The sequence below is a fragment of the Hyla sarda genome, chromosome 7 (assembly GCF_029499605.1).
Source record: "Hyla sarda isolate aHylSar1 chromosome 7, aHylSar1.hap1, whole genome shotgun sequence".
NCBI classification, from domain to species: domain Eukaryota; kingdom Metazoa; phylum Chordata; class Amphibia; order Anura; family Hylidae; genus Hyla; species Hyla sarda.
This window is the reverse complement of record NC_079195.1, coordinates 13180180-13195904: the sequence shown is the minus strand read 5'-3', so window position 1 is coordinate 13195904 and position 15725 is coordinate 13180180. Positions and strand designations below refer to the sequence as shown.

The following is a 15725-nucleotide window of genomic DNA, read 5'->3' as shown; positions in this document are numbered from 1 at the left end:
CTTCCTCACACTTCTGCCCCATCTTCCTTTCTCTCTTTTGCCCCAGTGTTTCTCTCCTTTGCTCCCATCTTCCTCACACTTCTGCCCCATCTTCCTCTCTCTTTTGCCCCAGTGTTTCTCTCCTTTGCTCCCATCTTCCTCACACTTCTGCCCCATCTTCCTCTCTCTTGCCCCAGTGTTTCTCTCCTTTGCTCCCATCTTCCTCACACTTCTGCCCCATCTTCCTTTCTCTCTTTTGCCCCAGTGTTTCTCTCCTTTGCTCCCATCTTCCTCACACTTCTGCCCCATCTTCCTCTCTATTTTGCCCCAGTGTTTCTCTCCTTTGTTCCCATCTTCCTCACACTTCTGCCCCATCTTCCTTTCTCTCTTTTGCCCCAGTGTTTCTCTCCTTTGCTCCCATCTTCCTCACACTTCTGCCCCATCTTTCTCTTTTGCCCCAGTGTTTCTCTCCTTTGTTCCCATCTCCCTCACACTTCTGCCCCATCTTCCTCTCTATTTTGCCCCAGTGTTTCTCTCCTTTGCTCCCCTCTTCCTCACACTTCTGCCCCATCTTCCTTTCTCTCTTTTGCCCCAGTGTTCCTCTCCTTTCCTCCCATCTTCCTCACACTTCTGCCCCATCTTCCTCTCTCTTTTGCCCCCCAGTGTTCCTCTCCTTTGCTCCCATCTTCCTCACACTTCTGCCCCATCTTCCTCTCTCTTTTGCCCCAGTGTTTCTCTCCTTTGCTCCCATCTTCCTCACACTTCTGCCCCATCTTCCTCTCTCTTTTGCCCCAGTGTTTCTCTCCTTTGCTCCCATCTTCTTCACACTTCTGCCCCATCTTCCTCTCTCTTTTGCCCCAGTGTTCCTCTCCTTTGCTCCCATCTTCCTCACACTTCTGCCCCATCTTCCTTTCTCTCTTTTGCCCCAGTGTTCATCTCCTTTGCTCCCATCTCCCTCACACTTCTGCCCCATATTCCTTTCTCTCTTTTGCCCCCCAGTGTTCCTCTCCTTTGCTCCCATCTTCCTCACACTTCTGCCCCATCTTCCTCTCTCTTTTGCCCCAGTGTTTCTCTTCTTTGCTCCCATCTTCCTCACACTTCTGCCCCATCTTCCTTTCTCTTTGCCCCCTCCTCCTCCCTGTAATACTCGTATCGGTCTGAAGAGGTCGCCAAGACTCGTGAGAGAACCGATCCAAATCTCGCGAGAATTACAGCGGCGCGGGAGTCAGTTCCGCGGATGGTGTAAGCGAGGGAGGATGAAGGAAGGAAAGTCTCCGGAGGAAATGGTGAAAGTGAAGAGGAGCGCGGGCCGGGAGGGGAGCGCTGAGGTGGGTGGAGGGCGCCATGTCTCCCGCACTCTCCACAGTGTAAGCTCGCTGCTGACTGGTCACCTGAGTTCTCTCCCTCACGTGGTTGCTATGGGTGACGGCAGTGTGGAGGCCTGGGCCCGGCTGGCGGCCATTATTCTGCTGTATGTTCTTATCCTAAATGTTTTAGCCGTTTTGCTAAATGTGAAATAAAGGTAAAAAATCAAATGTAAACCCCGCCCCCTGGTCAGTGCACGGTGTAGTGTAAGCCCCGCCCCCTGGTCAGTGCACGGTGTAGTGTAAGCCCCGCCCCCTGGTCAGTGCACGGTGTAGTGTAAGCCCCGCCCCCTGGTCAGTGCACGGTGTAGTGTAAACCCCGCCCCCTGGTCAGCGCACAGTGTGGCGTAAACCCCCCACCCCTGGTCAGCGCACAGTGTAGTGTAAACCCCGCCCCCTGGTCAGTGCACAGTGTAGTGTAAACCCCGCCCCCTGGTCAATGCACGGTGTAGTGTAAACCCCGCCCCCTGGTCAATGCACGGTGTAGTGTAAACCCCGCCCCCTGGTCAGTGCACAGTGTAGTGTAAACCCCGCCCCCTGGTCAGTGCACGGTGTAGTGTAAACCCCGCCCCCTGGTCAGCGCACAGTGTGGCGTAAACCCCCCACCCCTGGTCAGCGCACAGTGTAGTGTAAACCCCGCCCCTTGGTCAGTGCACAGTGTAGTGTAAACCCCGCCCCCTGGTCAATGCACGGTGTAGTGTAAACCCCGCCCCCTGGTCAGTGCACGGTATAGTGTAAACCCCGCCCCCTGGTCAGCGCACAGGGTGGTGTAAACCCCGCCCCCTGGTCAGCGCACAGTGTAGCGTAAACCCCGCCCCCTGGTCAGCGCACAGTGTAGCGTAAACCCTTCCCCCCCCCCCCCGGTCAGCGCACAGTGTAGCGTAAACCCTTCCCCCCTGGTCAGCGCACAGTGTAGCGTAAACCCTTCCCCCCCCCCCCCTGGTCAGCGCACAGTGTAGTGTAAACCCCGCCCCCCTGGTCAGCGCACAGTGTAGCGTAAACCCCGCCCCCCTGGTCAGCGCACAGTGTAGCGTAAACCCTTCCCCCCCTGGTCAGCGCACAGTGTGGCGTAAACCCTTCCCCCCTGGTCAGCGCACAGTGTGGCGTAAACCCTTCCCCCCTGGTCAGCGCACAGTGTAGCGTAAACCCTTCCCCCCTGGTCAGCGCACAGTGTAGCGTACGCCCCGCCCCCTGGTCAGTGCACAGTGTAGCGTAAGCCCCGCCCCCTGGTCACTGCACAGTGTAGCGTAAACCCCGCCCCCGGTAAGTGCACAAGCTAGTGGAAACCCGGCCCCCCAGTCAATGCACAGTGTAGTGTAAACCCCACCCCCTGGTCAGTGCACAGTGTAGTGTAAACCATGGCCCTAGTCGGTGTACACTAGTATAAAGCCTGCCCCCCGGTCAGTGTACAGTCTATTGTAAGCCCACCACTGGTTAGTGCACAGTGTAGTGTAACTAGTGCAGGGGTACTCATTTTTAGTGAGGGTCCCCTTATCCAGGTCTGCCATCCGGTAAAGGTCCGAGCTGAACGCTAAGGACTGGTTCACAAATAGCTGCTTCAGTGCCATAAAGGAAAGAGCAAACGAGCAACTGAAGTGTGGATGATGTATGACCTGAATAATTCCACACACTGTACCCCAAATATAATACTGCCACACACTGTACCCCAAATATAATACTGCCACACACTGTACCCCAAATATAATACTGCCACACACTGTACCCCTAATATAATACTGCCACACACTGTACCCCGAATATAATACTGCCACACACTGTACTCTCTGAATATAATACTGCCACACACTGTACCCCGAATATAATACTGCCACACACTGTACTCTCTGAATATAATACTGCCACGCACTGTACCCTCTGAATATAATACTGCCACACACTGTACCCTCTGAATATAATACTGCCACACACTGTACCCACTGAATATAATACTGCCACACACTGTACCCACTGAATATAATACTGCCACACACTGTACCCCGAATATAATACTGCCACACACTGTACTCTCTGAATATAATACTGCCACGCACTGTACCCTCTGAATATAATACTGCCACGCACTGTACCCTCTGAATATAATACTGCCACGCACTGTACCCACTGAATATAATACTGCCACGCACTGTACCCACTGAATATAATACTGCCACACACTGTACCCACTGAATAGAATACTGCCACACACTGTACCCACTGAATAGAATACTGCCACACACTGTACCCACTGAATAGAATACTGCCACACACTGTACCCACTGAATAGAATACTGCCACACTGTACCCTCTGAATATAATACTGCCACACTGTACCCTCTGAATATAATACTGCCACACACTGTACTCTCTGAATATAATACTGCCACACACTGTACCCTCTGAATATAATACTGCCACACACTTTACCCTCTGAATATAATACTGCCACACACTGTACCCCGAATATAATACTGCCACACACTGTACCCCGAATATAATACTGCCACACACTGTACCCCGAATATAATACTGCCACACACTGTACCCCTGAATATACTACCACACACTGTACCCCTGAATATACTACCACACACTGTACCCCTGAATATAATACTGCCACACACTGTACCCTCTGAATATAATACTGCCACTTACTGTACCCTTTGAATATAATTCTGCCACACTCTGTGCCCCTGGTATATTACTGCCACACGCTATTCTCCTGCAATATAACTGCCACACGCTATGGCCCCAAATCCTTTTTCGACAAATACTGTGCCCTGTACCGACAAATTGTACCTCTGTGCCCCAAATAATTGATGCCACTGTGCTCCCAGAATTAATGATGCCGCTGTGACCCCAGAATTAATGATGCCGCTGTGACCCCAGAATAAACTTTGCCACTGTGACTCTCCAGCTGTTGCAAACTACAACTCCCATCATGCACAGACATAAAATCATGATGGGAGCCTGGCCAGACCAGATGATGTAGGCAGTGCTAATTGCGCCGCCTGCATCATAGGAGAAGCGCCGGGCAGGGAGCACAGCGCTCCCTCGCTCTGGGCCTCGGCTATTCATGTCTTAAAGACACCTATACAAATGAATGAGGGGAGATCTAGCCGGAGGTCCGGATGACTGGCGGCCGTGGTCCGGTGTAAACCCCACCTCTGCTTAGTGCTCAGTCTAGTGTAAACCCTGCCCCCAGGTCAGTGCACAGTCTGGTGTAAGCCCTGCCCCTGTCTAGTGCACAGTTTAGTGTAAACCCCTCCACTGGTCAGTGCACACCTAGTGTAAGCCCTGGCTAGTGCAGTCTGGTGTAAGCCCCGCCCCTATTTAGTGCACATTTTAGTGTAAACCCCTCCCCTGGTCAGTGCACAGTCTGGTGTAAGCCCCGCCCCTGGTTAGTGCACAGTGTAGTGTAACATCTACCGGCGGTCTGTGCACAGTCTAGTGCTGTGGAAATTATACAGTGTGCGCGGGGCAACAGAATAAAGAGGAATTTATTATATGTAGATTATATGTGATCATCAGGATCCTCTCTCCTTTAGATTATATGTGATCATCAGGATCCTCTCTCCTGTAGATTATATGTGATCATCAGGATCCTCTGTCCTGTAGATTATATGTGATCATCAGGATCCTCTCTCCTGTAGATTATATGTGATCATCAGAATCCTTTCTCCTGTAGATTATATGTGATCATCAGGATCCTTTCCTGTAGATTATATGTGATCATCAGGATCCTCTCTCCTGTAGATTATATGTGATCATCAGGATCCTCTCTCCTGTAGATTATATGTGATCATCAGAATCCTTTCTCCTGTAGATTATATGTGATCATCAGGATCCTTTCCTGTAGATTATATGTGATCATCAGGATCTTCTCTCCTGTAGATTATATGTGATCATCAGGATCCTCTCTCCTGTAGATTATATGTGATCATCAGGATCCTCTCTCCTGTAGATTATATGTGATCATCAGGATCCTCTCTCCTGTAGATTATATGTGATCATCAGAATCCTTTCTCCTGTAGATTATATGTGATCATCAGGATCCTTTCCTGTAGATTATATGTGATCATCAGGATCTTCTCTCCTGTAGATTATATGTGATCATCAGGATCCTCTCTCCTGTAGATTATATGTGATCATCAGGATCCTCTCTCCTGTAGATTATATGTGATCATCAGGATCCTCTCTCCTGTAGATTATATGTGATCATCAGGATCCTCTGTCCTGTAGATTATATGTGATCATCAGGATCCTCTCTCCTGTAGATTATATGTGATCCTCAGGATCCTCTGTCCTGTAGATTATATGTGATCATCAGGATCCTCTGTCCTGTAGATTATATGTGATCATCAGGGTCCTCTCTCCTGTAGATTATATGTGATCATCAGGGTCCTCTCTCCTGTAGATTATATGTGATCATCAGGATCCTCTATCCTGTAGATTATATGTGATCATCAGGATCCTCTATCCTGTAGATTATATGTGATCATCAGGATCCTCTGTCCTGTAGATTGTAAACTCTCTTTTGAGCATCAGGATCTTCTCTGCTGTTGTTAAATATTACCGGATTGCTAAATTATATTCCGGACTGATCATGGAGAGTAGAGATGAGCGAATTTACAGTAAAGTCGATTTGTCACGAACTTCTCGGCTCGGCAGTTGATGACTTTTCCTGCATAAATGAGTTCAGCTTTCCGGTGCTCCCGTGGGCTGGAAAAGGTGGATACAGTCCTAGGAGACTCTTTCCTAGGACTGTATCCACTTTTTCCAGCCCACCGGAGCACCTGAAGGCTGAACTAATTTATGCAGGATAAAACATCAACTGCCGAGCCGAGAGGTTCGTGACGAATCGAATTTACTGTAAATTCGCTCATCTCTAATGGCGAGAGTAAGCACTTTGTTTGTATAAAATAACATTTATTGTAAGTGATTAACAGGGTCCTCTCTCCTGTAGGACGCTTCAACTACTCAGAACATGGAGAAGAAGCTGCGGATGCCCTTCAATAACATTCTGTCTCTTGGCAATGACCGAGAATTGTTTCAGTCTATAAAACAAGTAACAAGATCTCCCACCTGCCACTTTTGTGGTTTAGCTGGTAAGAATTATCTTTGCTATATTACCTTTCCATAGAGCGGTGTTTCCCAACCAGTGTGACTCCAGCTGTTGCAAAACTATGCTATATTACCTTTCCATAGAGCGGTGTTTCCCAACCAGTGTGACTCCAGCTGTTGCAAAACTATGCTATATTACCTTTCCATAGAGCGGTGTTTCCCAACCAGTGTGACTCCAGCTGTTGCAAAACTATGCTATATTACCTTTCCATAGAGCGGTGTTTCCCAACCAGTGTGACTCCAGCTGTTGCAAAACTACAACTCCCAGCATGCCCGGACAGCCGAAGGCTGTCCGGGCATGCTTGGAGTTGCAGTTTTGCAACAGCTGGGGGCACACTAGTTTGGAAATACTGCCATAGATTATACAATATATGTTCTCCCTCAATACTGATCAAAACTTTTGACAAGTCTTTGTCACATTTAAAGGGGTATTCCAGGAAAAAACTTTTTTTTTAAAATATATATATATATATATATATATATATATATATATCAACTGGCTCCAGAAAGTTAAACAGATTTGTAAATTACTTCTATTAAAAAATCTTAATCCTTTCAGTACTTATGAGCTTCTGAAGTTAAGGTTGTTCTTTTCTGTCTAAGTGCTCTGATGACACCTGTCTCGGGAAACGCCCAAATCCACATAGCAAACCTCTTCTAAACTGGGCGGTTCCCGAGACAGGTGTCATCAGAAAGGATTTAGACAGAAAAGAACAACCTTAACTTCAGAAGCTCATAAGTACTGAAAGGATTAAGATTTTTTTAATAGAAGTAATTTACAAATATGTTTAACTTTCTGGAGCCAGTTGATGTATAGAAAAAAGTTTTTTCCTGGAATACCCCTTTAAGTGACTGTGCCCATGTAAGTGTTTTAGCCACTTTTGGTGACTTGTTCAGCAAGGGAGGTTGGCTTTACATGTCACCTTGCGCCAAAAGTGTAAAATTCCACAGAACATATGCTCAACCACCATTAAAGGGGTACTCCGGTGAAAAACTATTTTATTCATTTTTTTTTTTTTTTTAAATCATCTGTTGCCAGAAAGTCAAACAGATTTGTAAATTACTTCTATATAAAAATCTTAATCCTTCCAGTAGTTATCAGCTGCTGAATACTACAGAGGAAGTTCTTTTCTTTTTAAATTTCTTTTTTGTCTGACCACATGTCCATGTCAGGAACTGTCCGGAGCAGGAGAGGTTTGCTATGGAGATTTGCTCCTACTCTGGACAGTTCCTGACATGGACAGAGGTGTCAGCAGAGAGCACTGTGGTCAGACAAAAAAAAAAGAAATTTGAAAAGAAAATAACTTCCTCTGTAGTATACAGCAGCTGATAAGTACAGAAAGGATTAAGATTTTTAAATGGAAGTAATTTACAAATCCGTTTAACATTCTGGCACCAGTTGATTTATAAACAAAATGTTTTCCACTGGAGTACCCCTTTAAAGTGGTACTCCGGTGAAAAACAAAACATTTTGTTTTTAAATCAATTGGAGCCAGGAAGTTAAACTGATTTTGTGTATTACTTTTATTTTAAAATTTTAATCCTTCCAGTACTTATCAGCTGCTGTATGCTCCACAGGAAGTTGAGTTGTTGTTTTCTGTCTGACCACAGTGCTCTCTAGGTACTCCGCCCCTAGACATCTTGTCTGATCGCAGCGAGTCCCGTTGCTGAGAGCCCGTGCAATCTCCACCCCGGCGTAATGAAGATTTATGATCCGAACGCTGGTTTAAGGCAGCCATGTTTGTGACGTGATCTCATGCCCCCTTCATTCATGTCCCAGGGCCGGACCCCCTGTGATCAGACATCTTATCCCCTATTGTTTGGAAAGTGGATAAGTTGTCTAGTGGCGGAGAACCCCTTTAACCCATTAAGGACCAAGTGTTATTCCATTTTTGCACTTTCGTTTTTTTCCTCCTTACATTTTAAAAATCATAACTCTTTAAATTTTGCAGCTAAAAATGCATATGATGACTTTTTTTTTGCGCCACCAATTCTACTTTGTAATGACATCAGTCATTTTACCCAAAAATCTACGCCGAAACGGAAATAAAATTATTGTGCGACAAAATTGAAGAAAAAACGCCATTTTGTAACTTTTCAGGGCTTCCGTTTCTACACAGTACATTTTTCGGTAAAAATGACACCTTATCATTATTCTGTAGGTCCACACGATTATAATGATCCCCTAATTATATAGGTTTGATTTTCTTGTACTTCTGGAAAAAATCATAACTACATGCAGGAAAATTAATACGTTTAAAATTGTCATCTTCTGACCCCTAGAACTTTTTTTTTTCTCCACGTACAGGGCGGTATGAGGGCTCATTTTTTGCGCAGTGATCTGAAGTTTATATTGGTATTTTTTATTTTTTGATTGGACTTTTTCATCGCTTTTTATTTTTTTTAATGGTATAAAAAGTGACCAAAGCTACGCTATTTTGGAATTTAGAATTTTTTTCTGTGTACGCCATTGATCGTGCGGTTTAGTTAACAATATATTTTTATAGTTTGGACATTTACGCACGTGGCGATACCGCATGTTTATTTTTACTTTTTATTCATATAGTTATTTTTTTTTTATGGGGAAAAGGGTGGGTGATTCTAATTTTTATTAGGGAAGGGGTTAAATCACGTTAATTAACTTTATTTTTATGCAGTGTTATAGCCTCCTCTAGGGGCTGTAACATTGCATACACTGATTGCAGGCACTGTCCAATGCATTGCCATAGGAATGCATTGATCAGTGTTTTCTGCGCTTGATTGCTCAAGCCTGTATTCCATTCTTGGAGTGATCAAACGCCGATCGGACAGCCAGGAACAAGGTAAGACACTTCCCGCTGGTCCCGAACAGCTCCGCTGAGCTAGCCAGTATGGATTTCTCCCGTTTTAGACGCTGCAATGAACTTTTGAAGGGTTAATACTGGATATCATATATTGTTCAGTATATTGGACATTCTACATATATTTCTATTGCTGGACATTCATTCAGTCTAATACTGGACTATCCGTTAACTAATATTGCCGGACTATTTGGCAGTTGTTATTTTTATGATATTTTCTTAAACCTTTTCATGTTTTATGTTCTATCTATATGATTATTCCTCCCTCAAGGGCCCTGTGAGGGGAATCTATATGCATTTTATTTATATATCTACATATATAGATATATGTATATATATATGTATATATATATCTATTTTTTTTTTTTTTTTAACTCAACGTGTGTATGTTCCACCATCACGTCCAAACGGCTAAAGATATTAACTTGAAACTTGGCACAAATGTTACTTATATGTCAACAACAAACATAGGATAGGTGATTTAACCCTTACTCACCCCCATTTGCCAGGACCGGGGTTTATGTTTAAGTCAATGGGAAATATATGTTACTGCATAACTTCCAAACGGCTGGAGATATTTCAATAATACTTGGTCACATGTTACTTATATGTCCACTTAAAATATAGGATAGTTAATTTAACCCTTAGCTACCCCCATTTGTGAGGGTCGGGGTTTTTGTTTAAAGTCCCATGCAAATCAATGGGAAATGTATGTTCCCACATAACTTCTGTCCGGCTGGGGATAGGAGGACGGGATAGGAGGACGGGCTATGAGGTTGAGATATGATGACGGGATATGGGGTTGGGATATGACAACAATATATGAGGACGGGATATGAAGTCAAAAGTTTCCTCCTTTGTTTATTTTCCTCCCCAACAAGGATTAGGAAGGAAAAACCGGGCAACGCCGGGTACTCAGCTAGTATTTTAATACATTTTATTCATTAGATACTTGAAGCACGGTCTGAGCCAATAAATCATTATGCAATTGCATTAAATTTATTAAATCTATTACGTATATTATCACTGTCCTTGAGGTGTGGGCTTGTCTTCTTTTTCAAATTTTCCCCAAATTCACACACCTTGGTTATAAGTGTATTGCCCAATCCATCTTGGCCAGTGCATAATTGTGAGCTGCACCATTATCCCTGTTAGACTTTTAATAGCAGATATCAGCCTGATCGGAGATGTCCGGCTGATCACAACCGAGACCAAGCAGTTACAAAGCGCGCGCAGCTTCTGAGCACACTTCACAGATTGGGAGCTGGCCACGGACATAAATATACGTCGGTGGCCGTTAAAGGGGTACTCCGGTGGAAAACATATGTTTTTGGTTTTTGAATCAACTGGTGCCAGAAAGTTAAACAGATTAGTAAATTACTTCTATTAAATCTTAATCCTTCCGGTACTTATTAGCTGCTGAATACTAAAGAGGAAATTCTTTTCTTTTTGGAACACACAGCTCTCTGCTGACATCACAAGCACAATGCTCTCTGCTGACATCTCTGTCCATTTTAGGAGCTGTCCAGAGCAACATATGTTTTCTATGGGTATTTTTTCCTAGATGTCAGCAGAGAGCACTGTGCTCGTGATGTCATCAAAGAGCTCTGTGTTCCAAAAAGAAAAGCATTTCCACTGTAGTATTCAGAAGCTAATAAGTACTGGAAGGATTAAGATTTTATAATAGAGGTAATTTACAAATCTGTTAAACTTTCTGGTACCAGTTGATTAAAAAAAGAAAAGAAAAAAAGGTTTTCAGCGGAGTACCCCTTTAAGGGATTAAGTGTGCACATATTAAACTTTTAGATTTGAATGTTTGACTTTTTATGTCAATAATTTTTCTCTGGCCTTATCAATCATTACTAGAAGTCTTTGTTTTTTTGTTTAGGATCCAGACGCTGCACCCAATGTCTTCAGACCTATTACTGCTCTAAGGAGTGCCAGAAGGAAGACTGGATCGCTCATTCTCAACTCTGCAGGCCAGCTGGACGGTACATGTCTGATCCTCATCTCATGCTGCCCATACACATCACAAAACAAATTGGCCTACAGTAGGGGCATACATGTGTCGGAAAGTGTTTTTGGTATGATCGGCCCATTATAGTTAATTATTCTCTATTTAGCGGATTTCCATAAGCTCGCACTCATGTAATCCCTATGGAATGGTGACTGCTCTTCTGGACATCAATTGCGTAGTACATCTGTATACAATGGATTTATGTGAGATCAAATGCTTCCCATGTCGGCTCATGCAAGGTCTTGTATATTACTAAGGGGCTAAGTGAAGTTCTAGTTGGGGCGGGTTTTATTGTCCTTTCTCACAGTCAGCAAGTCTGTAATATCCTCGGTGACAAGATACAAAAAAGAAGACTAACAACACTCATTGAAGACGCCTATCACATGTTTTATCCTGCTTAAACCATAGGCAGCATAAAACAGGCGCAGGGAGCGTGATCCCAACACTGGGGCCGGTCCCAGCGGCTGCTTTCCACCCCGCCAGTGCTGAGTGACTCTTCACTCCCTATACCAGTGTTTCCCAACCAGGGTGCCTCCAGCTGTTGCAGCTGTTGCAAAACTACAACTCCCAGCATGCCCGGACAGCCAAAGGCTGTGGGAAACACTGCCCTATACACAGATATACTATACACAGATAAGGAGATACACATCGCTCAGTTCCAACATGGAGGGTAGCAGCTGCAGTGACAGATCCCCATCACATACTTTAGTGGGATAACCCCTTTATATAAGAGGGGTACTCCACTGGAAAACATTATTTTTTAAATCAACTGGTGCCAGAAAGTTAAATCTGGGTCACTGTGTAAAGTGAAACAGGCAAAAGGGGCATACAATCTCAAAGGTCTGTCCAAACAAAAAGGTTAATGTAAAAGGGGTACTCCACTGGAAAACATTTATTTTTTTTTTTATTCCACTGGTGCCAGAAAGTTAAACAGATTTGTAAATTACTTCTATTTAAAAATCTTAATCCTTCCAATACTTTTCAGCTGCTGTATACTACAGAGGAAATTATTTTCTTTTTGAATGCCCTTTCTGTCTGACCACAGTGCTCTCTGCTGACACCTCTGTCCATTTTAGAAATTGTTCAGAGCAGGACCAAATACCCATAGCAAACCTCTCCTGCTCTGAACAGTTCCCGACATGGACAGAGGTGTCAGCAGAGAGCACTGTGATCAGACTGGAAAGAAATTCAAAAAGAAAAGAACTTCCTGTGGAGCATACAGCAGCTGATAATTACTGGAAGGATTAAGATTTTTAAATAGAAGTCATTTACAAATCTGTTTAACTTTCTGGCACCAGTGGATTTAAAAAAATAAATAAAAATGTTTTCCAGTGGAGTACCCCTTTTACATTAACCCTTTGTTTGGACAGACCTTTGAGATTGTATGCCCCTTTTGCCTGTTTCACTTTACACAGTGGCCCAGATTTATCAATCTGTCTGAGACAGAAACTGGAGTGATTTTCCCAAGCAAACAATCTCGGCTCAGCTTTCATTTTACCAGAGCTCCTTAAGATATAAAACCTGATCTGTGATTGGTTGCTTGTGAAAATCACGCCAATTTCTGTCTCAGACAGATTGATAAATCAGGGCCAGTGAGGTCACCCTTTTAAAATGAATGTCTTTGTGTGTGTGCTTTATGTACAATAGGTTAACCTTGTGTGGGGTTTGTGTTAGAGATGAGCGAACTTACAGTAAATTCGATTCGTCGCGAACTTCTCGGCTCGGCAGTTGATGGCTTTTCCTGCGTAAATTAGTTCAGCCTTCAGGTGCTCCGGTGGGCTGGAAAAGATGGATACATTCCTAGGAAAGAGTCTCCTAGGACTGTATCCACCTTTTCCAGCCCACCGGAGCACTGGAAAGCTGAACTCATTTATGCAGGAAAAGTCATCAACTGCCGAGCCGAGAAGTTCGTGACGAATCGAATTTACTGTAAGTTCGCTCATCTCTAGTTTGTGTGAAAATCCTATTGTACACATGGTAAATTAATTCCTATAAGGTATTTTATTTATTCATTTTTTTCAGGAAAGAACCAAATGGTATTAAACCCCCGAGTGGAGCAGGTGATATGAACTCGGGATATGGAAAGGTAACAGAGGTTGTGAAGTTTGTGTTCTTCTCTAAGGGCTACAGCGCGATCACATTAAACTGCAGTGGTGAGAAGGTGCATGCAACCCATGATTCAAAGGAGCAACACTCTAGCACCTTTAGGATGCAGGGCGTACATTTACACCCTGTGCGCACTACGGGATTTTAATGGTCTATTCACACGTACAGTGTTCTGCGCAGACTTGATATGCAGGATTTTTGCTGCAGATTTCAATGTAATCTGAATGACTGAACACCGCTTGAAATCCTGCGCATCAAATCTGCAGAATACTGTATGTGTCAGTAGACCCTTAAAAAAAGCTTAGACGCTGGGTTCACTTCAAAGCTGTTAGCAGCCAGAACTCACCGCTAATGTGGAGCATTGGCGATCACATCAAATTGTATTTAATAGTCTTCTGTGGGGACTAAAAAATATTTAATGAAATAATAAAAAAATTAAGTGATAATAAATGGTAAAAAGCCCCTCCCCATATAAAATATTGAAGTAACCCCCTTTTCTCTATCGGCTCCATTGGGGGACACAGGCCGTGGGTGTATGCTGCTGTCTCTAGGAGGTGTGACACTATGGTAATAAAAAAAGTCGGCTCCTCCCAGCAGGATATACCCGATTTCAGGCTCTGAGCTATTCAGTTTTAGCTTAGTGTCTTGCAGGAGGTGGACATGATCTGGAATTCTCCAGACCAGGTCTTCTGATTTATTGTTTTCCTAGTATAGGTGGGGACTCAGGAACTCCGGTTCCCTGTTTTCCCCATTGTGAGTAAGGGGGCACAGACATTGCGTATATGCGCTGTTTCCCAACAACCCCCCCCGCCGCCAACGGTCAGCGCCTGGGTGGGTACCTCATGGGGCCGGGTCCCCCTGCTCGCCTTGCTCTCGCATAGCAGCTAGGTGTGATGCAGGCGACAAAAAGCTGACTGAAGACTTCATGGAAGACTCCATTAGGTAAGTTCTTCTGACTGAGGTAAGTACATTTCCCTTTTCTCCCTTAGGTGCGGACTTGCAAACTCTGGAGACCCTCAGTTTTTGGCCCACCTTTTCAGGTTTATGGGGCTGGCTTATACTGGGGCTTGACTTTTATTCTGGGGCGAGCAGTGGCATCTTAGGGGGCATGCATTCTGTTTTTACACTGTGTGAATGTGTTTCTACTGCTTCACTGTGTGTGTGTGTGTGTGTGTGTGGTGTTTACTGTGCGGCTATGACCGCGGCACCTTATATGCGTCTGACAGCCGCGGCGCTCGTTCTGGCCGGGCGCTCTGAGCGCCGGCTTACTTTCGTTTTCTCCGGCAGCCGCTGCCGGCGTTTGGGCCGCCCGCTCACTTCCCCCCGAGCGCATATGCGGCTGACATGTGCGCTCGGGACAAGGAGCGGGCGCCATTACAGCTTCTTCTCCACTCTTCTCAAAGCTCCTACCCCTGGGCTGTCGGAGCTTCCTAGTGGCCTCCAATCAGCGCCGTGGGTGCGACTTTCAGTAGGGGCCAATCAATTAGTGCCTCTGTCTCAGGCACACCCCTCTCTGGCTATTGGCTGGCCCGTTTTACACTCTAGCTGCACGGAGCCGAGTTCTCCTCACTGCAGCTGCCAGGGGACACAGACTAGGGTGAGAAAGTTCCTGTCTTTTTCTCATTGTGTCCGTACCCAGAGCTGTTCCTCCCTTTAAACAGAAAACTGGAATGTCGGTGTCTTATTTTGTCTTTAAACACTGAAATGCTAAGATGCCTGGCTCTACTGAGCCCACTTGCTCTGCCTGCTCCACTGCTCCCCCTGGTACCTCCGGATGCCCTTTTGGTTCCGGTGGATTCAGCCACCCCTCCAGCCTGGGTTTCTTCTCTGACCCGGTATATGGCTGACTTGACTCAAGTCTCCCATTCGGTGGCTGAAGCCTCTCTGGGGGGCCCGCTCCTCTTCCCCACATACTTCACGCTCTCACAAGCGTACTAGGGGTGCCTCGTCCGACTCTTCCATTGATTCTTCAGATAGGCGTGGGTGCTCCCCCTGTGGGTCCCGCCCCCCCCTGTCATCTGATCACTAACGTCGCTCCACCGGAGGACGTTCTCGGAGTCGCCTCTCTGCCACGTCAGAGCCGCCTACCCGGTCAGGGTCACCACCCTCCAGGACTGCCTCCACTTGTTCACATTCTCCTGGTGAACTGGCTGACAAGGTTTCCGAATCGGCATCTGACTCAGAGGACCGCTCGGGTACAGTTGAAACGGTGAACTCATTGGTCGCAGCCATAAGAGACACCTTTCACTTAAGAGGACCCCGGATCTTCAAATGTAACTCCTGAAGTATGCTTTCATC

The 15725-nt window shown here is 45.3% G+C and overlaps 1 protein-coding gene across 5 annotated transcripts in view; it reads left to right on the top strand.

Annotated features, from left to right (window-relative positions):
- TDRD1 (tudor domain containing 1) overlaps positions 1-15725 on the top strand; it is a 115170-nt gene that overhangs the window by 16952 nt on the left and 82493 nt on the right. Inside the window, exons 1-4 of one of the 5 annotated variants that reach the window (XM_056529464.1) lie at positions 1204-1307; positions 6307-6448; positions 11193-11295; positions 13344-13407. In XM_056529464.1, coding sequence (XP_056385439.1) covers positions 1236-1307; positions 6307-6448; positions 11193-11295; positions 13344-13407 — 381 coding nt within the window. In that variant the 5' untranslated portion in view covers positions 1204-1235. Of the gene's footprint in view, positions 1-1203; positions 1347-1393; positions 1502-6306; positions 6449-11192; positions 11296-13343; positions 13408-15725 lie in introns of those variants that run through there. The other 4 variants (XM_056529463.1, XM_056529466.1, XM_056529465.1 and 1 more) reach the window with 4 other exon arrangements.